The sequence below is a fragment of the Glycine soja genome, chromosome 4 (assembly GCF_004193775.1).
Source record: "Glycine soja cultivar W05 chromosome 4, ASM419377v2, whole genome shotgun sequence".
Lineage (NCBI taxonomy): Eukaryota > Viridiplantae > Streptophyta > Magnoliopsida > Fabales > Fabaceae > Glycine > Glycine soja.
The window spans coordinates 7,503,724-7,530,582 of NC_041005.1; the positions used below are offsets into that span (position 1 = coordinate 7,503,724).

General features: G+C 35.6%; 1 protein-coding gene across 8 annotated transcripts; it reads left to right on the forward strand.

Annotated features, from left to right (window-relative positions):
• Positions 1 to 1,903: 1,903 nt before the first annotated feature.
• On the forward strand, positions 1,904 to 21,016 carry LOC114409159 (protein FAM135B-like). Of its 8 annotated transcripts, none has more exons than XM_028372502.1 (16): positions 1,904 to 2,006; positions 3,460 to 3,845; positions 3,949 to 4,034; positions 5,799 to 5,953; positions 7,026 to 7,090; positions 7,219 to 7,413; positions 7,571 to 7,655; positions 9,132 to 9,377; positions 9,476 to 9,609; positions 10,133 to 10,322; positions 10,454 to 10,513; positions 10,585 to 10,833; positions 19,123 to 19,381; positions 19,457 to 19,662; positions 19,928 to 19,978; positions 20,442 to 20,732. In XM_028372502.1, the coding sequence occupies exons 2-16, from the start codon at positions 3,742 to 3,744 to the stop codon at positions 20,730 to 20,732; spliced, it is 2,376 nt and encodes a 791-aa protein (XP_028228303.1). In that variant the 5' UTR covers positions 1,904 to 2,006; positions 3,460 to 3,741. The 8 variants fall into 8 exon arrangements, with proteins under 8 accessions (XP_028228303.1, XP_028228306.1, XP_028228305.1 ...); XM_028372505.1 differs by lacking the exon at positions 1,904 to 2,006 and adding an exon at positions 2,818 to 3,010 and having other exon boundaries at positions 19,457 to 19,523; positions 20,442 to 20,678; XM_028372504.1 differs by lacking the exon at positions 1,904 to 2,006 and adding an exon at positions 2,819 to 3,010 and having other exon boundaries at positions 19,931 to 19,978; positions 20,442 to 21,016.
• Positions 21,017 to 26,859: the final 5,843 nt, after the last annotated feature.

The window sequence follows — 26,859 nt, forward strand, 5'->3', positions numbered from 1 at the left end:
ATCAATACCTAAATTTTATTTAAACGAAGACATATGTTATCTAAAATGAGCCCATGTAACCCTGATCTGGTCATGAGGTTTTTTTTTTTTTTGGTTTTGTTTAAGGTCCAATCTTTCCATCCCCCAAGAATCATGTCGAGCTGGTGGCTGTATTAGCAAAGGGACTAAAATGAAAATTCTAATGTATGTAAGATTGAAAGATAAAAATTCACTAGTCAAAGGATTCAACGATAATTAGAGTAATCTTAAAAAAGGGGTAAATAGAGTAATGGCCGTCTTATAAATTAGTAAGAGTATATTCATTTGTAGAGAAAAAAATAAAAAATAAAATAATGTGATATATGTTTTTATATTTTATTTTAATTTAAAACTTTAATCTCAATTTCTTTTCTTTTAATTTTTTGGAATCAACTTGTCATACCATAATGCGTCCTAAAAGTTGCCATAAAAAAACACGTATTAATCAACCGTACCAAACAATGCCAAGACATTTTTGCTTGCTGTGACCTTGTGGGTTGTGACTAGTACTAGTGTACTTGCCCTAGCAGAATATTTAAATAACGATTTGACCAAAGTCATGCACTGATTCTCAACTAGGACTACTACTGATCAGAAAGCCATGGCCTGAGAATATGTCAATATTGTTGCTTCGATAATAAATAAACATAGACAGGGCAGTACTCATGATCATGAATTGATTATGGGTGAGAGCATATGTCAAATTTGTAACCTTTTCCCTAATGAAGGAACATTTTGGATGGTCAAGAGATTTGCCCCTGTAATTATCACAAGGTTTTAAATATTCGGATTCATCCCCACTTGTTTTTCTTTTTCTTTTTTCTAATCCTGTTTTGCCGAATATTTTTCTAAGAATTTTATAATAATTCTTTCTCAACTAAGACCGACATGTGTATAATATAAAATGGGCCTGCCTCTATGATAACGAATCCCTCAATTATCTTGTTCTGGATTTTTATATAGTGCAGAAACGTCTCCATTAATCCTTTATATTCTTTTTCTTCGGTTCAGGAAAGCCCATTTGTTTTAATAGATCAACAACACAAGCAGAAATGATAGATATATACTAATCTAGTTAAGTGCATTGAAAAGTACATATATAACAAAAATACAGGAAAACTAAAAGCTTCAAACTATCCCAATTTTCTCAACGAATCAAGCTTCCACTTGGAAGATGTTCAGTGTCGACGAGTTATTACATTATTACTCTACACTTTATGCCAATTTATGATTGACGCCCGTGTACTTAATTTGGAAAAAGCAGTGGGAAAATAATGGTGCAATTTGCTCCATACAGGTGCAAATTAATAGTAGTAAGTTAAGTGTTTCTATCCTTGTATGATTAATAGAGGAGTGCTACCAATAAGTTCTATTACACTCCTTTAAATACATTCTTTTTTTTTTATTGATAAAATTCATTAAAAACTATAAAATTAATAGAAAAAACATTAAATAGAATGTGTGGCTCACAAAATATTATTTACAATAAATTTTACCAATAAAATAGAGTGCTTTTAAAAGAGTGTATTAGAGAGTATTATTAATATTTCTCATAACTAGTATTCATCCTATTTCTCTTATTCGTTCCTATAAATTTAATCAAATTATTATAAAAAATTAAATCATTGAAATTAGACTAGTTTTATAGAAAAAAAAACATGTGATATATATATATATATATATATATATATATATATATATATATATATATATTATGAGAAAGATTGCCATGTTCTAATTAAGATTAAACTATATCATGAGATAATGATATAATTATTTATTAGTTACTTTTATTCAAGTCAAATAGTTATGAAATCCAATCAATGCATAGTAGACACGGACATCTTGTCTATTTTTACTTAATAGTGGGATAAGGGACACCAACTCCTTTCACTATTGATCGGGAAATGACCTATCACTCTAGACGTGTCATCTTTTTTATTTACTGATGTGTGGGGAGTTGCAACCGTTGTCATCCTTAATCAGAGGTATTACTTTTCTTTTCTGTACTTGATAGAGCTGTTTGAGGTCACCATGTCGTAGGCATTCACAAAGACTTTTGCAACCCTAAGATCACATGTCCAATTTAGCTTATTGCCAGATTATGTACAAGGTACAAGTACATGATCAACGCTTTGAGTATTTGGTGATAACTTTTCTCTTCCATTTGGTGGGTTACATTGTCTTTACTAACAAGAATGCCGCATATGTTGATGTGACATTCTTGGAGTTTTTTTTTGCAATCTTTAGACATGCAATAGGTATGCATGGGGTGCATTTCCCTTCACTTACATATTGATGATGATTGTATTGTGCATTATGCACACCCGTTGGAAGGTTACGTGAGTCTCTTTTTGAGTTACCAAAGTTTGTATTTTGTTTATCAAAATTTGTATCTTATTAAGTAATTTTAATTGTATAATGATTTTTCAAACGTATTTATGTTGGAGTAAAGATTTATGTTGGAGTAAAGGTGTGAGATAAAATTCTATAAAAGTAAAAATGAGGAAAATTAAAATATAATATAAAATGATTGCTCATGACTTTCTATTGGTATAAATCTCTCATTGTTTATAATATTTCAAACGTTAAATTTTATATTTGGATTAAGTTTATACATTTTCGAAATGTTACAAAATATTTTTCAAAAATTAAATTGAGAAATATTTACATATTTTTAAATATACATCCTGAAAAATATTTTTCAAGAATAAAAATACTACAATGTTAAGAAAAGAAGTTGAATTTGAATCCGTTTATCACTTAATAGGATTCGTCATGTCCCTCTGAGTTGGATTCAACCAACTTCCATTGGCTTGCGAAAAATAGAAAAAGGCTACGTGCGTTTTTGGTGATGACAGTGCCGAAGAAAGGATTCACATTCATATCATTTCACAATCAAAACGCATCAATTTCATTTTTCTTTTCAGTGGTCGTAATATAAAGAACCGTCACAAATCCACGCAACAACATGATGAACGATTGGAGATAGGTTCAGTCCTCCATACATTCCAAACATCATTGTTAATACCCATATTGTGCGGCAATTACGATTCCCTTTCCCTTTCAGATCTTTGTTTTCTCTCCCTTTCCGTTTTTTGTTGATTGTTATCTCATTGTCGAGGGGATACGTGATTAATTTCACTATCCTGCATAGCTGCGCTGCATTGTTAGTTGTTGGCGCTATTTGTTTTCATTTTTCCAGCTTCACGTCATAATCGCGAAATTTCTTTTCGCCTGCTACTATATCAATGTTTACTGCGTATTAATGATCAAATCCCATTTTTGTCCTTTTCATTAATCATTAATTTGAGTCTGGGAAGAGATAGGTTAATCGTGAGAAATAATAAAATTAAAATTACACTAATCTAATCATATTACACTATAAGTTATAAAATTTTTAATCTGACATTTTGCTTGTTCCATTATGCTTATATGCAGGTTTGGTTTCACTAGCCTGCTCCTGCTTTGTTCCATGAAATGTGCATACCAGCGGATGAGTTTTGGGTAAATAATTGGGGGTGTTTGAGATGTGCCAAGGTTTGAAAGGGGCACCGGAATTTTCTAACTGCTGCTAACCATGATTGAAAATATTACCTGGAAGGGAGAGATGTGTGTGCTGGTTATTGTGGTATATGCATGATGCCGCAGCAACTAGGGGAGGGGGGATGTTTTGTTGGTCTGAAACATTGAAGCTGGCCGGTAGAGAGTTTGCCTGATGTAATGCCACGCACTGCGAAGGTCAAGTCGGTGGCAACATTGGAGACCGTACAGGAGATTGGTGTCTATATTCATAGGTTTCACAATCTTGACCTTTTTAAGCAGGGGTATATTGTATATACATTCATTTTTTACCTTTTTTTATTATCTGATTCCTAATCTTTGTTATTGAATTTCTAACCTGAAACTGATGTGTGTTGTTTCATATAGATGGTATCGGATTAAGATCACTGTGAGATGGGAGGACAGTGAAAGTTTATCTTTCGGAATTCCAGCTAGTGTTGTTCAATACGAAGGTAACTTATCAAAATTATGCTCTGGTAGGGTTGTGTGAGAGTAAACTGGGTGGGTTATATGTTATACCCTACCCAGGATTCATGATCTGTTTAGCATATGGAGAATATACTTCTCAGCAACATATTTTTATTATAGTTTCCCAATTATTTAACCCACGGTCGAGTGGTATAATAATTCATTATAATTGATTTATCTATATTTATGGAAAAATTGCATCTAGGTTCTTTAAACTTACACTTAGTTGCAATCAGACACCACGAATTATGCAATCTTTAATCCAATTCCAAAATTATAATAGCTTATTACAAATATGAAATTGAGTAAAATAGGAAGCTCAATGTGGTACCCAAGTCATGAGACTCTCCTAGCTAGCGGACTAGTCCTCTATGAAGTAGAAGTAGAACGGAGGAGTAATGAAGCATCATCCTCACCATTCATATTTAAATAATCCCAAGAAACTTAAAAAAAATAAAAAACTGGTATACAAATTTGTATGGTCATGTGCAAAATTCTTCCAAGTCTGCTTCTCTGTAATTACTAACTAGGCATTTATCAGCTAACGGCTTCTGCAGTCTAGATGGATTTTCCAGTAAAACACATGACAAGAATCAAGTACAATTAAAGCATGAAAATAAAAAGGTGTTGTGCTGATTTGAAATAGTTAACATTATGGAGTTAATTTTTAATTAATCATTTCTTCGTTGCATCTTTAGGGCTTCTCTTTTTTCTAATTACTGTACAGGAGCAGCAAATCCATGCTAGACCATGAAGGATTTTCCATGGAGGATGAGAACACATCTAGAACACCCCCCCCCCCCCCCCCCCCTCTTAAGATTAATTAAGTTAAAGAGTTATTTGATGTGTTACTCTTTCTTGGGTGAGTTCTTCAATTATATGGATAGTATTTTTGGGAGGAAAACACTAATTTCCTCGACATTGTAGTATTTCCAGATTTTTTTTCTTTCATTTTATCCTGGTAGTTTCATTTTTGTGCTTTTAACATTTTAGATAATATACCTTATAAGGTGTAATAAGTTGAACTATAAAACCAACAATGATGTTTGACAATGGAGCCTTGTTTGCCTTCATTGGCAAACCATTGGACATTTAGATCTGTTGACTATGACATGAAATGTGTCCATTTAATTTGTTGGAGAATGGAGAAGCAGATTTTATTTTATTATTTAACACAAGGGATTTTTTGTGCTCAACCCAGATACGAACTTATTACACGATGAATGTTGAAACTTAGGGCCCAAAATTGTTATAAAAAATGGGAACAGGAAGCTACATAAAGTTAGAATCTGTTTAGTATGCCATAAATTGGGATTGCACTTGTAGTTTCCTAAGTATGTTTCATAGCCATGCTTGTGATTGTGAGTTTCTTGTTCCTTTATCCTTGACCCTACTATGTCTGTTTGCCTCTCTCTCTCTCTCTCTCTCTCTCTCTCTATATATATATATATATATATATATATATATGTATGTATGTATATATATTGTTGGAAATCAGAATAGAATATCCTATTTATTGTATAGCGGTTTATAGGCAACTAATATCTTATTTTGAGGAAACAATATATCATCTAATTACTTGTAATAAATGTAATAAGCCTATACAAACCATTATCCGTGGTGTCCTAAAACACAGTTTTAGTATACATATATTGCGGGTATAACATTTTCTTAAAATGAAAACTATAAGAGAAAAATTTTCTTATATGCAAAAGTGATACTGAGGTAGAAAACCTTTGGTTCTGCAGCTCCTGATCTGGATCCTAGCAGTGTATATGGTGTATGGAGGATCGATGATACAGATAATAGTTTCTCAACTCAGTCTTTTCGGATAAAATACGCCAGGCAGGATGTTCATCTGTATATGATGATTGTGTTCAACTTATCCCGTAGTGAATTTGTGGTAATGTCACTGTCATTTCTTTTCTTTCGTGCAATAAAGTGATAGGACACCATTTGGGAATCAAATTGTATCTTGGGTTCCAGGTATCTGTTATTAGGTTCCCTAGGTCATACCATGTTGGTTGGCTTATCAATTGTGTTATAAATTAGTTTATACACATGCTAGCACATTCTGTGACCACATACACATGTATATATTGATGTAGACAACATTTGAGCCCCAACCCAAGACATATTTCTTATGAATTAGTTCTCTTAGATTTTGGATTTGGGTCTAGCTCAATCCTACAAAATCAGCTTGTAAGGTTATATATTTTATTTTGGTTATATCACTAGTCAACGTGAGATCTCCAACTCATGCTGAGTATTTGATATCTCGAGCATGAAGTTTGCATGACTGGATATCTGCAATAGCAGATGAGCCAATAGGTCCAACAACAAGCGCTAAAATAGACTCTGATACCATCTTAGATTTTGGGTTTTGGTCTAACTTAACCCCACCAAGTTGGTTTGTAGGGTTGAGTTAGGCCCAAACTCAAATTCTAAGAAGTTCATTCAAGGATTAATCATAATATTATCCAGGTTTAATCAGGTTAAGATATTAGAGTTATTAGCCTTAAAATATTGGCTGTTGTTTAAGGGTTAAGATATTATGATTATTAGCCTTATTGCTAATGAGTTTGGACCTGTATTGACCTAAATACGAGTATAAGTAGAAGCATTAAGTTAGGATATTGTAACACATTACATCTACTGAACTGTATGCTTTCTATTGGTACTTATTGTTAGGGAAATCAATATGGAACTAATTGGCTGGGACTTGCGTGTCAGATTGAGGTTTACATGGGCTTATTTTTCACATGTGGACTGAAGCATATAAGAAGTATTGGAAAAAGAAAAACACGACTAATTTGCATCTGTGGCTAAAGGGGAGGGGACCTTAAACAACCAACATTAAAGATTAATCAACCTTTTATGAGAAACTAAGTAGCATAGCACTTACATTATTCAAAGCTCCCTTTAGTTCAATATCCTTATCAAATTGACCTGCTTTATGTGGATCATATTTGCAGGATTTAGCTACAACTGCTGTTATTTTAAAATTTGAACTTATATATGCTCCTGCAACTGAGGATGGGTAAGTCATAAAAGTAGTGTATTCATTGGCCTATTATATGATCCAGACACATGTTTACTTCCTTTTTCATTGCTATCTATTAGATGAAATTGACATGTTGATTGCTGACTGGAGTATGTCATCTACAGTGTCAACATGCAAGCTTCTCTGGATGATTCCTCTGCTGCTATCCATGAATTCCGAATTCCTCCTAAAGCTCTTATAGGATTGCATTCTTATTGTCCTGTCCATTTTGATGCTTTACATGCAGTGCTTGTTGATGTAAGTGTACATGTCACTCTACTGAAAGCTGTCTCTTACTCATCTGCTTTGAAGTTTCCCAGGTTTGTCAGATGGTCTTATTTCCCGTTTAAATCTGCTAGACTTTCATTTTAGCATTATTTGTCCATTCAGAAGTTTATTTTAGAGCAGCTTTGATTGCTATTTTTTTTAATGCATCCTTGATTACATAGAGTAACCTGTTCATTTGATTCATTTCAGTAATTCTGCCAACAGTGAAGTCATTATTGATAAAAGTTCCGTTTCAAAAAAAAATATTGATAAAAGTTGTGACACATTGAATCAAGTATGTTCTAAAACATTGGATGTCTCTCTTTGATAATCACCATTGAAGTGCTGATCAAGTTGACTTCGTGCAAATTATTTATTGCTAGCATTTCCTTGCAGTCTTTCATGTTTGTTCTCTTTGCTTGCTTTGTATCTATCTAGGAAGCATGGATACAGATATGAACTGTGTTATGACATGGGTCTGATACATAAACACAACAAATTTCTAAATTTTATAGGACATTATATGGATAAGATACAACATATATAAAATAAATACAATATCAACATAAAAACACATCCTGAATTATAATAAATACATCAATACTTTGTAAGTTATGTTTACTATAAAACTTACTTAACCGCTGTGGTATTCTTTTTGTGTTGATACGAAAGTTCAAAAACTAATTTAAAGATGTAGGCAAGAAGTATCCCAAAGAATTTGAGAAGTATCCAAACAATACATATTGGATACCAGCACCCGACCACTTTCAAGTATCCAAACAATACATATTGGCTAGTATGATGATTTAACCGCACTCAACTTTACACAGTCAAAAACGGGAGACAGTTCTTATGCGCATGTATTCACCTATGAACATGTCCCTTTTCTGTTCCTGTTTTTGGTATAAGCACATGCACATATTTCATTGTAGGTGAACTGCATTTTTTGTTTTGTACTTAATTCTATCTTTTTCTAGGTCATACTTAAAGTGTACCATGCAATGACAACATCGTAGAAATAATTTTCTTTTAATATAATCCATTATGATTGATATTTTGGTTTAAAGGAGAATAAATTTCATATAAACTAAATTTATGCCCCAAAAACAGGATTGGGGAATGGAGACTAGCCCTTCACACCATAAGCAAAATCTGGAATTCTTGAATAAAAGAACAAATAAAAATGAAATTTTCATAATAGATAGACTCCAAGAGACTTCAATCTTAGGAATGGCCAATCCCACCCTATACCTCTTTCTCTAACTGAATCTTCCACACACCTCTCCCCCGTTGCCACATGTCTAGGCAATTATCAAAGTTTATCCTGTCCAAGTTCTTCCAGGACATCTCTTGCTCAAGCGACTCATTAGTCCACTGTATTTTCCTTTATTTATTTTCCCATAGACTTTAGTCAAATAAGAGCATCTAATTATCTATCAAAGTAACTTCTTTTAAGTTTTTCATAAAAGGCATGAAGTACTGGATAGCAGAGACCATGATATGCATTTACTTCTTTACACCATCAACTGACAAATAAAGATTTTGAGGTTTTACACCTTCAGATACTTAGTAAAACGAATTGCACCTGCTCTGGAAATGAGGTGAAAATGATTTAATTACATAAGTATGGTAACTTCAATGTTTGCATTTGTAGTTTAGTAATCAGAGATGGTGCAGATTGTTATTATTTTTTAAAACTATATCCTATTGTGTTTTAATCTTCGGACATTCTTTTTCAAGCATTAACTGAATGCTTTGTGTGGCTGATCAGGGCTTTGGTGGAGTTGCTTTTCTAGATACGGGAAATGTCTCACTTGTTAAAGCATTATTAACTTCTCGTGATATATTGGTTGAAGAACTACAAAAAATCAGCAAAGCAATCAATGAAGCTTTAGATATTTCAGAGTTTGTGTCAATAATGAGTAATATGAAGTTATTAAATTCTGTGCTGCAAGTGAATCAATTTGCAATAGATGTTGAAGTTGTAGGACAAGGCAAGCCACAAAATGGTCTTAAGGTCTTTGCTTTTATTCCATTCTGTAATACTTTTTTGTTTTGCATTTATATTGTTTTTGCGATTCTTCTTTTTTAATTCTTTGTTGTACTCTTGTACAGGGAGGAAATGAAGCTCTGGATTTTCTGGATGTTGAAAAGCTCCATTCCCTGTCTCAGAATGAACTGTTGGAATGTTTTCATTCATTGGGAGATCAATTGATCTATTTATGGAAAATATTTCTAAAGTTCCATAGGTTTGCTTCTTATCCTGTGTCACAACTCATGAGATTCATTACAATTCGACAAAGATGTGTGATTTTTTAAATGCTGCATTTGAATCTGATTCATGTTTTAAATTTATTTTTCCTTTTTCCAACTTTATTATTTTAACAACTTTAATACAATTTTAATCATAGTTTGATTAATAGGTGTAGTTTTTCTTTTTCTTTTTTCTTACTGCCTTTCAACTAGCATGAGACTATTATTAAGTAGATGAAACAATTTGAGGAGGTTGCTAAATGATATTATGAGCCTTTGCTTCCTTCAATTGGGCATCTCTTCTATGGTTTGTTTCAGAAGATAATACCACATGAATACTTTGAAAATTTAATCTGCGTTCAAGATTGCACACACTGAAATGAATATAACATGAGATTGATCCAATTTACTGCCTGAGAATTATAAGTTGTGGTCTTTGCATGGCTCATGCTCAAACGTGTATCATCATTAAACTTTATCTTAACCTTGTTTAATAAGCTAATATTTTCATCTTCCTAGGGATAACAAATCAAGGATTTTAGGATTTTTACGTGATGCATGGGTGAAGGACCGGAAAGCTGAATGGTCAATATGGATGCTATATTCTAAGGTAGAGATGCCTCATCATTACATAAACAGTAAGAGTGAAGAGTCTTCCCATCGTGGTGTACACAGACGAGTTTCCAGTTTGTGGAAGTTACCTGATGATGTAAGTGGTTGTGTGTTCCTTCATATTCTCAGTATCATCCAAGTTGCTTTGAGAAAAGGATCATGGGGAAAATAAACAAATTTTGATGCAATAGACTTAAAAGCATAAATTTTGTCTGATTAATCATACAGCCTCTCCAGACTGCGGCTACACGTGCTGAACTTCATCGAAGGAGCATTGAACAAATGCGGGTAATCTATCAACTTGAATATGTGACATTTACATATGGCCTATTAACAAAATATTGATCACTGTTTTGCAGATTAACAACCGCTCAGTTCAAGACATGCAGATATTTGGAGATCTCTTGCATACTCCAATTGTGATTGTTGAACATGTGATGAATGTACCCCGTCGCTGTCCGAGTGCAAATTCATTACTGAGACATATTGGGTGTATAGATTCAGATGGCTTACCAATTGGCCTCAGCTCTGACACTATAGGCAAGAAATTTGCAACACAAAGTAATGCTCGTGTGTTGAGGATTGTTGTCTTTGTACATGGATTTCAGGCATGTCTTGTGGATTTTATTGCAAAACCCTTTTTTATTTGACCTTGTTAGTTTTTTTTTTTGGTTGGTTGGGGGGGGGGGGGGGGGGGGGGGGGGAGGAAATTGTTTACTTTTATCCACCTATTTTAGAAAGTCAGTGTCAAGTCATATACCATTGAACTCTTGTAGCATTGTTAAAATGGACTATCCTGGCCTAAATCATCAAACTAGGAAAAATAGAACCAGGTAGGGTTTGCGTAACTTTTAATCTAGCTCACAGACCCAAAACCCTATTCTGGTTTAAAATAGTTGGTGGGTTAAACAGTTAATAATAATAAATTCAGAAAAAGATCCTTGAATCAGTTTAGACCCTGGGTTAAGGTGAAAATCCTAATTCATTAGAGACATGAAGTTAAATAGGTCTGTCCCGTTATCTGATTTGGTTTTCTAGTCCATTACCAGGTATAGTTGACCTTCATGGCCAGATTTCAAATATGGATATAATAACTAAGTAGTACTACATTCTCAAAAAATTGACAATTGGCTTTGCTGCCATTGACTTAAGAACTATTTGTCAAGTTTTGTATACTAAAGAATGGTTGCATGAGTAGCATTCATATTATTAGAAAATATTTAAGATATTCTTCCTTTGGACCTAAATATAAGCAAAAAATAAATAAAAATTGGACTTAAATATAAGCAAATACTAACTAACTTTTATCTCATTTAATGATAATATTCCAATTATGTCCTTCATTTAATAAAATCTTGTTTTCCGTAAATTATTTATTCCTATTTTACAAGCACTACTATGAAGGGTATTTTAGGAAGATTTTTTGAATTAAATGTTATTAACTGAATTCCTTAATTCATGTGCCTGATAGTTAAATTTGCTTATATTTAAGTACAGAGGGAGTATTTGATTACATTTGATTATTTTCTGGACATACTAATATTTTTAATTTTAATAAATTTTAATTTTGTTGTTAGTGTATCTAGACACTAATAATCTAATTAGTAACATAAATTGAATATTAGATTTAAGTATTATACACTATTTCAATATATTAATAATATATTTTAGTTTATTTTGACCAACCATCTTATTTATTTTTCTTAAAACCTAAAATTATAATTCTTTAACTGGATATTAGACCAGTACTATTAGTTTATTTCTCCATTCTTTGGTCTTGAGTTCAAAGATATTGGTTATATATTCTCCTCTCAACTTGTGTTATTCTTTACTTAGCTTTTGACTCCCATGTGTTAGTTTAAATTTAGAAAATGAAAAAAGATGTTCTGCCCTCTGTCCTTTGATCTTTTTCATGCAGGACAATAGTGGTCCCAGTGACTGGAGCTCCGTGGACATCTTTGGTGAATTTTAGTGTGAATTAGTAATGTTTAGATGTGGTTTGGTGCTTTTCTGTGTGCTCTTGTTGATCTTTCCCCTTCTTGGTTTGATCTTGTTGATTCCCTTAATTATGGGGTGTTTCCTGGCTTCTGGTTTCTTGTTTTGAGGTTAACTTATCTTGTGGTCTGTGAGAATGTTTGATAACTCTTTTGGTATGGTATGATGTTTCATGGGGGAGATTTTATGTTGTTTGCTGTCTTCTTGTTGTGGGGTGCTGCGCCAACGGTAGGTAATGGTAGTGGTTGATTTGTATATTGATGCTGATTTCTTTTGAAAGGTTATGCTCTTTTGTATGTTCAACACACTTTCTTTGGGATTTGGTGGCTCATAATAGCTTTTTGACCATTGGTAGATTCTGACTTTTCTGGCTGATTTTTCTTTCTTCTCTTATTGGACGAGGCTTCTGCATTTCTTCTCTTCTACTTAGTCCATTGCTTTGCTTTCTGTTCTCTTATTACCATTTGTCCTTCTAGTTGTGGTTATTACTGGTAGTAAATGTATTTGTGCATCTTATTATGCTTGGGATGGGAGGAAAGGGTATAATAGTCTAAAAGAGCAACTAAGGAGCTGCCTCCTGAGATATTAGAGGAAAGTGTTGTCCCATTAGATACAAGATAGAACTGCTGCTAGGTAGTTCATAGTTGTTGTATCCTAGTAGAAAAGGGCTATTAGTGAGGTAAAGTTGCCTTAGATTGGTGTTTTTAGCCTATAAGGTGTGACCCTGGATGTTGCAAGTCAGAACAAGAATCATCCCCACTACTTTGTGGTTTTGTGCTTTTGGCCAGCCAGAAAAGGGGTGTTAGAGTGATAGCAACACGTAGCAGAGCAACACACAGACAGGAGACAATGCAGAAAATAGCAGACCAAAGAGAGTCAGGACAAGGCCTACTTACTTGCGTGATTATGCTTAGAGTAGGAAGCAATTCAAAGTCCCGGAAGTCTTCCTCTGAGCAGTAGTAATCATAAGTCTAGGCATATCATCTTGTAAAGGCTTACCTGTTATAGTAAAGGATTAGTTGAAGTCATTTTGTATAAAAAGCTGAATAAGTGACTAGAAGGGAATAACAGAAATTTCGATACTTAACTCATAGCATTAGTTTTAATCTCCTTCCTCTCTCTTTATCTTCCCAGTCCTCTATCAACTGGTCCGACCTGCCGCCACTTCCGTCATGCCGGAGCACCATACCCGCCAAGTCACGACGGACAAACTGGAGGAGGCTATCAGCCGTCTCAGCGCCGGCCATACCAACCTCAACACGAAGGTTGAATCTATTCATACTTCGCTCACTGCGAAAATCGATTCTCTCCTCGAACGCTTTGTGTCCCTCACTGTTCCTCCACATTCACCGTCGTCCTCTCCTGTTCCGCCACCGCCGCCAATCCACCGCCACCACATGAAGCTTGAGGTTCCACGCTTCGATGGCACGGATCCCCTCGGATGGATATTCAAAATATCCCAATTTTTTTATTATCAGGGGATCCCCGATCACGAGCGCCTCACCGTTGCGGCGTTCTACATGGACGGTCCAGCTTTGTCCTGGTACCAGTGGATGTCCAGGAACGGATTCTTCCCTTCGTGGCCGGTGATGCTTCAGGCATTGGAGTCGCGATTCGCACCCTCATTCTACGAGGATCCCCAAGGAGCGTTGTTCAAGCTCCAGCAAACCAGTACCGTGAGTGATTATCTCACTGATTTCGAGCGCCTAGCCAACCGGACGATAGGCCTCCCTCCCTCGTGCCTACTCAGCTGCTTTATATCAGGATTGAGCCCGGAGCTCCGCCGTGAAGTTCAGGCCCTCCGTCCTCTTTCTCTGCTGTAGGCAACCGAGCTTGCGAGGCTCCAGGAGGATAAGTTGCTCGACCGCCGCCGCGGTACTCGAGCCCCTCCACACCCCAACCCTAATTCCCACCACAAATCTCTTACGCTGCCAACCCCAGCGCCGCCTAAGGTTCCTCTGAAGCGCCTCACGTCGGAGGAGATGGCGGTACGTAGAGACCAAGGCCTCTGCTACCATTGCGACGACAAGTGGTCGCAAGGTCACAGATGCAAGCCCCGTCTACATCTCCTCATAGCGGACGAAGATCTCGAACCTTCCTCGAGTTCGTCTACTTCCGAGTCCCTGTCCCACGTCGCACCTGACCCCATCCAAGCGCCACAAATCAGTCTCAATGCCATGGAGGGCACTCCGGCACCGCAAACCTTCCGGCTTCTCGGCTCCTTGCACCACCACCAAGTGGTTATCTTAGTCGACAGAGGAAGCACACACAATTTTATTCAGACTCGTGTGGCTAAGTTCCTCGCCTTGCCGACAGCTCCGACGGCCGCCTTGAGGGTCATGGTCGGCAACGGCCACACCTTGGACTGTGACACGATGTCCTCTCAGGTCTCCCTCTCCATCCAAGGTCACGAATTCAGATTGGATTTGTATCACTTACCCATTTGCGGTGCGGATATTGTCCTAGGGGTCCAATGGTTAAAGCTTTTGGGCCCAATAACCACAGACTACCTTAACCTTACCATGACATTCCTTCACATGGGCCTACCCATCACACTTCATGCAGATGCACCCCCCACCCCCTCTCATGCCTCTGCTCATCAATTAAAACGCTTGGCCCAGACTCAGAGTATATCTGCTCTGTTCCATATCACCACCACCACCACGCCTGTGTTATCTTCACCACCACCCTCGACCTCACCAATCCCTTCACAGATTGCATCGGTGCTTGACAAATTTCCCCACATTTTTGCAGAACCCACGCAACTTCCACCCAACCGCAACATCCAGCATCATATACACCTTCTTCCCCAAACGACTTTGGTCAACGTTAGACCGTACCGATACCCCCATTTTCAGAAGGCCGAAATTGAAAGGCAGATATCCGCCATGCTCGCCGCTAACCTCATCCAACCCAGTCACTCACCCTTCTCATCCCCTATCCTCCTGGTCAAAAAGAAGGATGGCTCTTGGAGGTGTTGCGTGGATTACCGGGCATTAAACGCCGTAACGGTTAAAGATAGATTCCCCATGCCAACAATTGATGAATTGTTGGATGATCTGGGACAAGCTTCGTGGTTTTCGAAGCTAGATTTGCGTCAAGGCTTTCACCAAATACGCATGGCGGAGGACGATGTTCATAAGACGGCTTTCCGCACGCACCAGGGGCACTACGAATTCAGAGTGATGCCGTTCGGCCTCTGCAACGCGCCGTCGACGTTCCAGGCGGCCATGAACGATACCTTTAAGCCTTTCTTGAGAAAATACGTGGCAGTTTTCTTCGATGATATTTTGGTGTTTAGCTCCGATTTGGACACGCACGTCACACACCTGGAATCCGTTTTAGATACCCTCTCCGACCGCCAATTCCTTCTCCGGCGAACCAAGTGTCTTTTTGCTCAGAATCAGCTCAACTATTTAGGCCATATTATTTCCCGTAACGGTGTCGCTCCTGACCCCGATAAGATCTCAGCCATGTTGGCCTGGCCCACCCCAACGTCCCCAACGGCTCTCCGCGGGTTCTTGGGCCTTACTGGCTTTTATCGGAAATTTATAAAGAGCTATACCGCCATTGCTTCTCCACTCACATCGCTATTGCGCAAAGACCAATTCCGTTGGTCCCCAGAGGCCCAACAAGCCTTCCATACTCTTCAACAAGCCATGGTCTAGGCCCCTGTGCTAGCCAATCCCAATTTCTCTTTGCCGTTCACCATTGAAACTGATGCGTCCGGCTCAGCCATGGGTGTTGTTCTCCTTCAACTCGAGCACCCTATCGCCTATTTTAGCAAAGTGTTTTGTCCACGTTTGCAGAGGGCCTCTGCGTATATCCGCGAACTCCACGCCATCACCTCCTCTGTTAGGAAGTGGCGTCACTACCTCCTCGGCACGTCGTTCACGATCCTGACGGACCATCGGAGTCTGAAGGACCTGATGTCCCAAGTTATTCAGACCCCGGAGCAGCAAACGTATCTCTCGAAGCTCCTTGGCTTCGACTATTTTATCAAATACAAGCCAGGCGCCGCCAATGTCGTGGCAGATGCGCTTTCCCGAGTCGTTCCGGCGGACGCGACTTGTCTGGCCCTGATCATGCCCCATTTCACCTTCTTGGACCAATTGCGCAGGTCCTTGCGGCAAGACACGCGTTATGTTAACCTCGTGGCAGATATCCGGGCTCGGCCAGAGGCGCATTCGGACTTCTCTCTCCACAAGGACCTCATTATCAACAATGGTCGTATTTGGCTCCCATTTCCTTGTCCATTCACGGCAACTTTAATGGAGGAATTCCATTCCTCGCCGTTGGGAGGTCATTCCGGCGTGGCAAAGACGCTCCACTGTCTGCACCAAAATTTCGATTGGCCTTCCGTCCGCGCTGATGTGCGCCGTTTCGTCGCACAATGCTCAGTCTGCCAACAGACTAAATATGAAACCAAGCGGCCTGCGGGGTTACTTCACCCCCTCCCTATTCCGGCAGCCGTGTGGGAGGATGTTTCCGTCGACTTCATCACGGGTCTCCCGTGCTCCCACGGGTTCACCGTTATCTTGGTCGTGGTGGACCGGTTCTCAAAGGAGGCCCACTTTGGTGCTCTCCCGACCCACTATACGGCCTATAAAGTCGCCGTTTTGTTCTTAGATTGCGTCTGCAAGCTTCACGGGTTTCCCCGTAGTATCGTGTCGGACCGAGACCCGGTGTTTGTCAGCCATTTTTGGCGCGAGCTATTCAAGCTCAGTGGTACGAAGCTCTGTATGAGTACGGCGTACCACCCGCAGACGGACGGCCAGACCGAGGTTGTCAATCGGACCCTCGAACAGTATTTGCGGGCGTAGTTCATCAGCACCCTTCGCAGTGGTTTCGATTCCTCTCGCTTGCAGAATGGTCCTACAACACGGCCCAACACGTGGGCACGGGAATGTCGCACTTCGAGGTGGTTTACGGCAAACCTTCGTCGACCGTCGTACAGTACTTGCAGGGCTCCACCGTCGCTGCCGTGGACGATTTGCTCAGTTCTCGTGAGTCTATTCACGCTTCCCTTCAACGCCGTCTTCGCAAAGTTCAGGAAGCTATGAAGGTGGCAGCAGATAAGCATCGCCGGGATCTTGCGTTCCAGGTCGGGGATTGGGTGTATGTACGCCTGCGTCCATTTCGCCAGACTTCTGTAGCCCCCTCGTATAGCAAGTTAGCTAAGCGGTTTTACGGGCCTTTCGAAGTGGTGGAACGCGTCGGACCCGTGGCTTATAGGTTGTGGCTTATAGGTTGTCATTGCCGGCGTCTTCGCGCATTCATCCCGTGTTTCATGTATCCCTTCTTAAGCTTCACAAGGGATCCTTGCCGTCTACTCCGGTGACCCTCCCTGCGACGTCCACCGACAATCACCCTCTGGTGGCACCCCTGGCCATTCTCGATTGGCGCCTAGACCATGCTGTTTCTCCCCCTGTTCAGCAGGTCCTGGTCCAATGGGAGGGACATGCCCCTGAAGATTCCACTTGGGAATGCTGGGAGGAGCTGTGTCGCGTCCACAACCTTGAGGACAAGGTCGTTTTCGGGGACGGGAGTGTTGATAGCAACACGCAGCAGAGCAACACACAGACAGGAGACAATGCAGAAAATAGCAGACCAAAGAGAGTCAGGACAAGGCCTACTTACTTGCGTGATTATGCTTAGAGTAGGAAGCAATTCAAAGTCCCGGAAGTCTTCCTCTGAGCAGTAGTAATCATAAGTCTAGGCATATCATCTTGTAAAGGCTTACCTGTTATAGTAAAGGATTAGTTGAAGTCATTTTGTATAAAAAGCTGAATAAGTGACTAGAAGGGAATAACAGAAATTTCGATACTTAACTCATAGCATTAGTTTTAATCTCCTTCCTCTCTCTTTATCTTCCCAGTCCTCTATCATAGAGGTTTGGAAGTAAGAGTTTCCCAGTTTCTCTTCTTCCTGTTGCTTCTCTGACCTTTTTCTATATGTTGTGTGTAGATGGTTCAGGATTTTTCATTATGTTGACTTTCTCTTCTCTTCTTATTGACAACAACATTCTGTTAAAATGGTCTGTAGTTTCTTCTCTTCTTTTATGTTTAGCTGTTTGGATCTGTCATAAGATTCAGATGAAGGTTGCTGAGTTCTGTACTAAATTGAAGGTTTTGTGATTCAGGCTGCCTATGTTCTTTGGCTAGATAAGCCAGTGTTCTTTGTCATATGTTTGTGGATTTACTACTTGAGGGGGAGTGTTAGAAACATTTTAAGATATATGTTTGGATTATCTTAGAATATCTTTCTTGATCTGCTTTCTTATTTTTAATAGATTTTATTTTATTGTTAGTGGGCCAGGGCCTGGGCTTGTCTATTAGTACTAGTATTTGATCTAATTAATGTAGTTATAGTGTAATATAGGTAAGAGGATTAATTGATAAATCTGTTCAACATGATCAAGTTTGTCAGATATCTTGTATACAACATTAACTTTAAAAGCCTAAAGTACAGAATTATTTAAGAGGATGGGTAACTCATGGTCTTCTCTGATGATTGAATTAAAGTAAGCTTTTTCAATAATAATAATAAAAAGAGTTCAAATAAATACGTGTTATGTTACCCTTACTTTATCTCTCAAACATTTACTGAAAATAAAAGGATGCCAGTTTCTGTGGCACAGTTGAGCTGACATAAACTGAGACCAGATAGAACAATGCTATGCTGTTTGCAAGTGATTGATTTGCTTACTCTCCTTTGTGAAAAAATGGTAAAATTGAAAGCATGGGATGCAGTATATCATAGACATACCATGTATATCACTCTCGTTTGAGAGCTGCATTGAGATTGCAGAGCAATATTGATTAACTAAATCTATATTTTCGTTCAGTATCTGTTTATAAAGTTGATTCAATTCTTATTCTTTGTCATTTAATATGTTTTAGGGGCATCATCTAGATCTACGACTTGTCCGGAATCAATGGCTTTTGATAGATCCCAAAGTAGAATTTCTGATGTCCGAGGCTAATGAAGATAAAACATTTGGAGACTTCAGAGAGATGGGACATAGGCTAGCTAAGGAAGTTATTGCTTTTCTTAAAAGCAAAATGGACAAAGCATCAAGATATGGGAGTCTGGGAGATATTAGGCTAAGTTTTGTTGGACATTCAATTGGTAATCTCATTATAAGAACAGCGATAGCAGGTAGGTCATAATTGTGGAAGCAATGCTGTTCATCAGTTTGACATTTAGTGCTAAGTCTTGTCCTGTGTTTTGCAGATAGCATAATGGAGCCATTTCTATGCCACCTACATACATATGTTTCAGTATCTGGTCCACACTTAGGGTATCTTTATAGTTCAAACTCGTTGTTTAATTCTGGATTGTGGTTTTTGAAGAAGCTAAAAGGCACACAGTGCATTCATCAACTTACTTTCACAGATGATCCAGATTTCCAAAATACATTTCTCTATAAACTGTGTAAGGTAGGGATTGTGTCTTACAATGATTGGGATAAAATGAGACAGACATGAACTCAAAGTCTTGCTTGCTTGCTTGAATAACCTATTGTGGGATGTACTTTTTACCAATCATACTGTCATATTATAAGCACTTGTTATTATTGGGAAAAACCAAGTCCCACTTGTTAAAATTGAAAACTGCTTGAATCATTTATATATCATATGGAATTATTCATTTTGGTGAGGTTCTAATAGAGTTCTTTCCTCCCCTCCCCTCTCCTTTTTTCAGCAGAAGACCTTGGAACATTTTAGGAATATTATTCTGCTATCTTCCCCCCAGGTATTGCCTTCTCTTCTTGTTTCTTAAAATCATTTTTAGGAATGTTATCTACTGTCATTCTTATCAGCAATTGGTTTTTATACGTTACCATCATCATGGGTTTAATACGAGTCTGTGTAAAGTTGGTCCTTATTTGTGGATCTTAAAACATATTAATCTGCATGTGAAGAGTGCTCTTCTGTTACATAATGAACTAAATTTTACAGTCTTGTGTTCTTTGTGGATCTAAATCCAAACAAGCTTCTGAAGTTTTTTTGTTAGCATTACATTATGCTGACAGATGAACTTGATTCTCTTAATAAGTGCCGTGGGGGCAGAGTATGGTAATGCATTATTCTTGAGGAAGTGGAAATTTCCTTCCCATTTAACCTTTTCCCATGTTTTTCGTTGCCTCAAATTCTCTTTACATTTGCTTTTAATTAATTTTTCTTGGTTTGGTGTTAACTGATATGACATTTTTCAGGATGGTTATGTGCCTTACCATTCTGCTAGAATTGAATCATGCCAGGCTGCTTCACGTGACACTTCAAAGAAGGGTAAACTGTTCCTAGAGATGTTGAATGCTTGTTTGGACCAAATCCGTGCCAACTCCATGCAACATCGAGTCTTCATGCGCTGTGATGTCAACTTTGATGCATCTACCCAAGGCAAGAATCTGGACTCTATAATAGGTCGGGCTGCACATATTGAATTTCTGGATTCTGACATTTTCGCAAGGTTCATAATGTGGTCATTCCCTGATCTTTTTCGATAGCAGTTGTTGTGGTTTTCCTTCTCTGCATTCAGTTCTAAAGCCTTCAGGCGTAATCTCTCACCCTTCAGATACCAATAGTGCTCAGATTTCTGTGACAGGGTGTTCAAAGAAAAGGTTAGCACTTAACAGGTGCATGTTGATGTCTGAGTTGTATATTTACTTGCCTTCAACACGTTTTTCTTAAAACACAGTTGTACTTCTGTGCATAGTTTTAGGAAGGGTCAACGACAGAGTGATGTAATTATTTGGTTAGGTTGATCAATATATATATTTGATTAAGAATATTTTAGGAGGAATTAAAAAACTTTCAATTTTTTTTAAAAAAATATCCATTATCCATAATCTATCTATTAATAAACAATAGTTTATAATTTATTTATAATTAGCATTTTAGTTTGCGTATTATGCAAGATATTTGCTTATTTTTATATAATTAAACTTCACAAAAAATTAATATTTTTAAATATATCAATTATATTTTAAATTTACAAAGAGAAATTAAATTGTTAAGAAGATTAAATATATACGCAAAGATAAAAATAAAGTTGGTTTAATATGATTGAAAGAAAAAAAAAATTGCTAGTCTGGATTACGTATGAAATGTACCTTGAGAGAGAGAACTAATATTAAGGACATTTAATTAAGAAAGCAATGAGAGTGTTATCCTTTAATTTGTACGGTATGTTTTAATTTGTAATAATATAAGAGTAGGTCTAATAATATTTACAATTGTGAGTCAATTTTATAAAAAAAAATTGTGATGTCATGGTTAGATGCGTCATCTCTGATGAAAAGCTTACTTGTTGCCAAGGACGGATGCACATGAATAGCTATGCGGTAATTATCCTGGTAAAATAATTTTTTCTTACATGAATACATTAAATAATTATTATTTTCTCGCATAAAAGAATGTGTTGCTCTCACAAAATAATTTTTAAAAAATTGAAAAAAATAAAAAATTCTAAAACTAATAAAAGAAAAAATAATTTGATACTAATTTTATTCATTTTATTCTTTTAAATTAGTAAGGTCTTATTTTGAGTTTTTATAATAAAATTGTGTATTTTATAAAAGCTTTAATATTTTTCATCTAAAAATATTATTTACTGTTTTGCTGTCCCATAAAAAAAATTCTAGGCTCTCTTTTGAATTAACTTCTTTTAAGTACTTATAAAAAAAAGAAAAAATGAAATAAATTTTTTTTGTGAGTTAAAATTAAACAAATTACAACTATCCTTCTAAGGTTTTTGTTAATTAAACATGCATTTCTCTTTTTTTAACATGCAGAAAATCTCCTAACTTTTTACTATTTGTTACACTGATACCCGATCCTTTAACATCGTCAGTTCTCTTAACCCCTCACATAATGTGTCCAACGCATGTCTTATAATGAAATATTTTTTTATCTAACATACAAAATACCCTTGTCTTCTTTGTGAGTACTAATTAAAGGGATTTGAGTTTGAAAAAAATAATGCAGCAACAAGAAGTTCAAACAAATCAAGAACTCTTGACACCATCCAAATTTAAGAACCCTTCGTGAAAGCATTTATAATTAATTCACACTAACAAAACCTTCTTGCGGTTGAAACTATAACATATGAAAAAAAAATGATAATCAAAGATTTACATTAGCACAAAACGCACTCCCACATTAATCTTACGCACAAAATGCAACGCCCCACCAGATTCTATAAAGACATTATTCTATAGGGTAAATAGTCATTTTTATTCATTAATGTGTAATTCGTTGATAAATATGTCCTTGAAAAATAAAAATGTAAAATTTCGTTTATGAAAGTATAAAAAGTGTGATAAATATATGATGTTAACCCGTCAGTTACCATTAATAAAATAGCGTGACAACGAGGGACAAATTTGTCAGTAAAATGATTGTCAACGTGCTAGCATAAAGACATATTTGTCATAATATTTTTTTTACTTTTTGTTTTTCCACTTCGTTGACAATGCATTCTGAAAGATGAAAATACAAAATTTAGTCCCCGAAAGTATAAAAAGTACGTCAAATATATTCGGACATTAATAATGAATTATATATGAGAAAAGATAGGAAAAAAAGGGATTAAAAAACAGTAAAATACATCTTTAAGATTTGAACTCTTATATTTTGATTATCTATCTATTTATACATCTATCAAATTGTTAATTAGTTTTTTAATTAATCAATATAATTACTTATTTTCCAAAATCAAATAAATTTTTTTAGTTTTATGAGATATGAAATAATTTTAAAGATTAAAAGTGAGAAATTTAGTAGAAATTTGATAAAATTATAAGATATAAGATAATGTTTTTTTAACAATAAAGATTAAAGTTTGACAAAGAAATTAAAAATAATAAAAATATATACATTAAAAGGCAATTTTAAAAATATATTACATAAGTACTAAACAAATAGGAGTAGTAAATAATAATAATAATTATTATTATTCATAATCTATTATAAATATTTGTGCACTTTTAATACTTTCTGGGACTAAATTTTGCATTTCCATATTTTAGGGACGCATTTGTCAGCGGGTGAGAAGACAAAAAGTAAAAAAAAAATATTATGATAAATATGCCCTTATTTTGAACATGCACGCAATCATTTTAGTGACAAATTTATTCCTCTATGTCATGACTATTTTATTAACGGTGATGGATGTATTTATCCATGTATATATAAAAAAAATCCTAAAAGCCTGAAGCCTTGTTACGATTATGCATCCGCATGACTCATCGAGAAGCAAAAGCATCAGTTTGGGGTCCTTTTCCAAACTATTTACCAAAAATGGACTGTTTTGAAACTATTTACCAAGAGGGTCTATATTTATTTGCATTGCGCCAAAGACAGGGGCGCAATTCAACGAGGAGCTGACATGTGGTATTCAGTTGTTGTGCCAAAAGCTTTGCGCAATGGGTTGTTACAGCTGCAGTGGCACAACCACTTTTGGTCATCAGCATAGGTACAGGGTAGGGCGCAGGTGCTGTACAGGGAACGGTGGTGCAAGTACGCATGTGAGGATGTTGCGCCAACCCTTCTGGTGCAATACTCCTTACTCCTTCCCCCTCACTTCCCTCACTTGCAGCAAACACCCCCCCTCTTCCAGCAGCTTCCTTCTTCCCGGTAAGTATTTTTTGCTCCCTTCCATCCCAACTTGCTCTCTCTCTCTTGTAGTTTGTTTTGTCTCTCATAATAATTTTATTTCATATTTTTTATTATTACTAATGACACTTACATATATTAAAATATGTGATATTATGTGTATATTTAAAATATTTAATGAGTATGGCATGTTCAGGGGCACGTTAGCCCCCCTCAATTTTTTCAATTTGTTTTTTTATTGTTAGATATAATACTAACGTTATAAAATTAAAAGTTAAATATAATTTTACCTTATGACATGCATGATTCCCCATAACACATTTTTACTTTATTTTTAATTTTATTTCACTTCTAGAGAGCCTAGGGAAAATTACGTTTGTATCTCTGCATTTTTTATAAAATAAAATACAATAAAAGAGAAAGATAAATAGAAAATGAGAAGAAAAAAAGTGATAAAAAGGGAGTAGTGGATAGTGTTTAGAATAATTAATGGGTAAAAAAAAAATAATTAATGGTGTAAAATAATTGTGGCAAAGTGTGGAGACCAAATAAAATTATTCTCATTATATATTGTTATAGATACAAAGGAAAATGAGTCTTCACACGGATGCATTATTATATATGGACGGAGAATTAATTGACATCAAATGCTAGTTATTTAGAGATAGATAATTAATGTTTTAGTTTGTCCAATATATAAAATAATTATTTATTTTATATAATTAAAATTTATAATAAATAAATATTTTTTAATATATAAATTATATTATTATTAAATTTCATAATAAATACATATTTTAAACTTGTAAATTATATTTTAAATTTATGATAAATAATTTATATTAAGATAAGGTTATTTATAATTATTGATATTTAAAAAAACTATTGAAATTCAATTTAGAAATAAAGATAAAAAATAGATCAAAAGAGATAAAAAGTTAAAAAAAATCTAAAAAATACTTTTGTTTTTATAAAAAAGAAATGTAAAAACACTCTTGTAAAAAAGTCCTTATTCTCGTTTAACATGACTATTTTGATTTATATATAAAGATGACATTTGATACATGTTATGATAATGGAAAAATTAATAGAAAAAAATTATAAATAAGTGTAGTTTGTAACCAAACGATTTTATTAACCTTTTTGGTTTAGAAATTTATTTGGAATATTAGTTTTTTACAATTTTTTGTAATATATGATATTGTAATTTTTTTAAGCTGTTATGTAACTTAATTATTATATGTGAGATTGTAAATGGAATTTTTAAATTGTTTGTGATATTTGTTGTTATTAATAAGGTTTTAAATAAATTTAATTATGTTTGTAATATGTAGTGTATTTGATATGGCATGTTCATCATCCTCCTCATCAACTTTTGATGTGGTATGTGAACCACATGACAATGATGTGTTGTGGATGCAAAAGCAACATGTGTCCCAACATCAATAATGTCATCAATAATTTTCATTAACAATAATAACATAAAAAAATAATACAAATTAATAAATATATTACTGATTTCCACCTCACAGAAGAAATATCAACAAAGCTGTAATGCAAAGAGAAAAAAAATTGGAGAGATGCGAAAATACAATATCAACAAAGCTGTAATACAGAGAGAAAGAAAATTGGAGAGATGCAGAAATAGACCAGAAAGTGTGTCTGGATAGAAGGGAAACGAGGGTTTATATAGACATGTATTACGCCAGCAGTAATGACTTAATACGTTGTACTTAGGTAATTTGAGCAAAGGATTGTTCCAACTAATATGGCACAATACCTTTGGCGCAATACAAATAAAAACAAACCCGTCTTCCAGATCTCTCAATGTCTTCCAATTCCTATTGTTGACAAAAACTTCTTTTCAACCCAATAGTTCGTACACTGTAAATTCCTATGGTTGAACCGATGCAGAATCCAATGAATCAAAACCTCTTCAGTTCCCTTAACGTCCATCTTCTGTTTGCGCAAATGTTAGAATACACATTGATCCTATTCCCCCACAACTTAATAAGATAAATAAAACTCCTTCCAACCAAAACCATTCCTCACGGGTTCAGCTTTTACTCCAGCTATGAAAAAGAACCCCACAAAACCCAATCTGGGTTCTCGCACCCCACACATCGACCCATCAATGTTCTTGAACAGCGCCTCGACGACAGTCGATGGCGGCGGTGTAGTGGGCAGCGAGGTGGCTGCAGGTGGTGTCGATGATGGTGGAAACGAGCAGCGAACACGCAATCACGCATGAAGCTTTAGAGAGGAACCCAGGCTCAACCATTGGCAAATGATGGGATTGGACTTCAGTTTGGATAATTTAACTAAGGGCAGTTTTGGGTTTTAATAATAATAAAAATGCATAACATTTGTTGTAAATTAATTTTAAAAATAAACAATAACTTAACACCTTTGCATAGGGGGTGCCAAAGAAATTTGTTTTAAACTAATTAGTAAAAATTTGCTCTTAATTAGTAAAAATTTCAGAAAGTGTTGGTTTAATTTGCTCTTAAAATTAACTTATATACTAGAACTAAAAAAGAATTTATATACTTCATTTTTATAAAACTTCTTTCATCTAACTAATTTTAAATTAGGATCGGCCAAAAATAATGGATGAGACTTAAGGTAAATTTTTTTAGAATTTTTTTTGCTATAAAAGAAAGTTATTATTTTAGTCAACATATTTACTTTTTCATTATATAAAAAATAATAATAAATAATTTTCTTATGAGAAATCTTTTATAATTTTAAGAAACCTATGTAATACACGAGTTTATATTTTATTTTATTTATTTAAAAATGAAAGATAAAAATAATGGTATAAGATTTATATATGGTGTATTTTGAGATAATTAATTGATTAAAACACAATTATGATTCTGTACAAAATCACTTAATCCAATTTAGTTTTTGATTGAAAAAAAGTTGGCAAATAATCTTTCAAGGCTATAAACATGTCGTATTTTTAGATAAATTATCCTGAAAAGATAAAATCATACCATTTAATTCCTAATAAAA

What these genes read in the sequence shown, in the direction of transcription:
- LOC114409159 (XM_028372502.1), top strand. Translation starts at nt 3,742, where the DNA reads ATGCCACGCACTGCGAAGGTCAAGTCGGTGGCAACATTGGAGACCGTA. An exon ending in TAGTGTTGTTCAATACGAAG is followed by an intron (nt 4,035 to 5,798) that starts GTAACTTATCAA and finishes TTGGTTCTGCAG; the next exon opens with CTCCTGATCTGGATCCTAGC. An exon ending in GGAGCATTGAACAAATGCGG is followed by an intron (nt 10,514 to 10,584) that starts GTAATCTATCAA and finishes ACTGTTTTGCAG; the next exon opens with ATTAACAACCGCTCAGTTCA.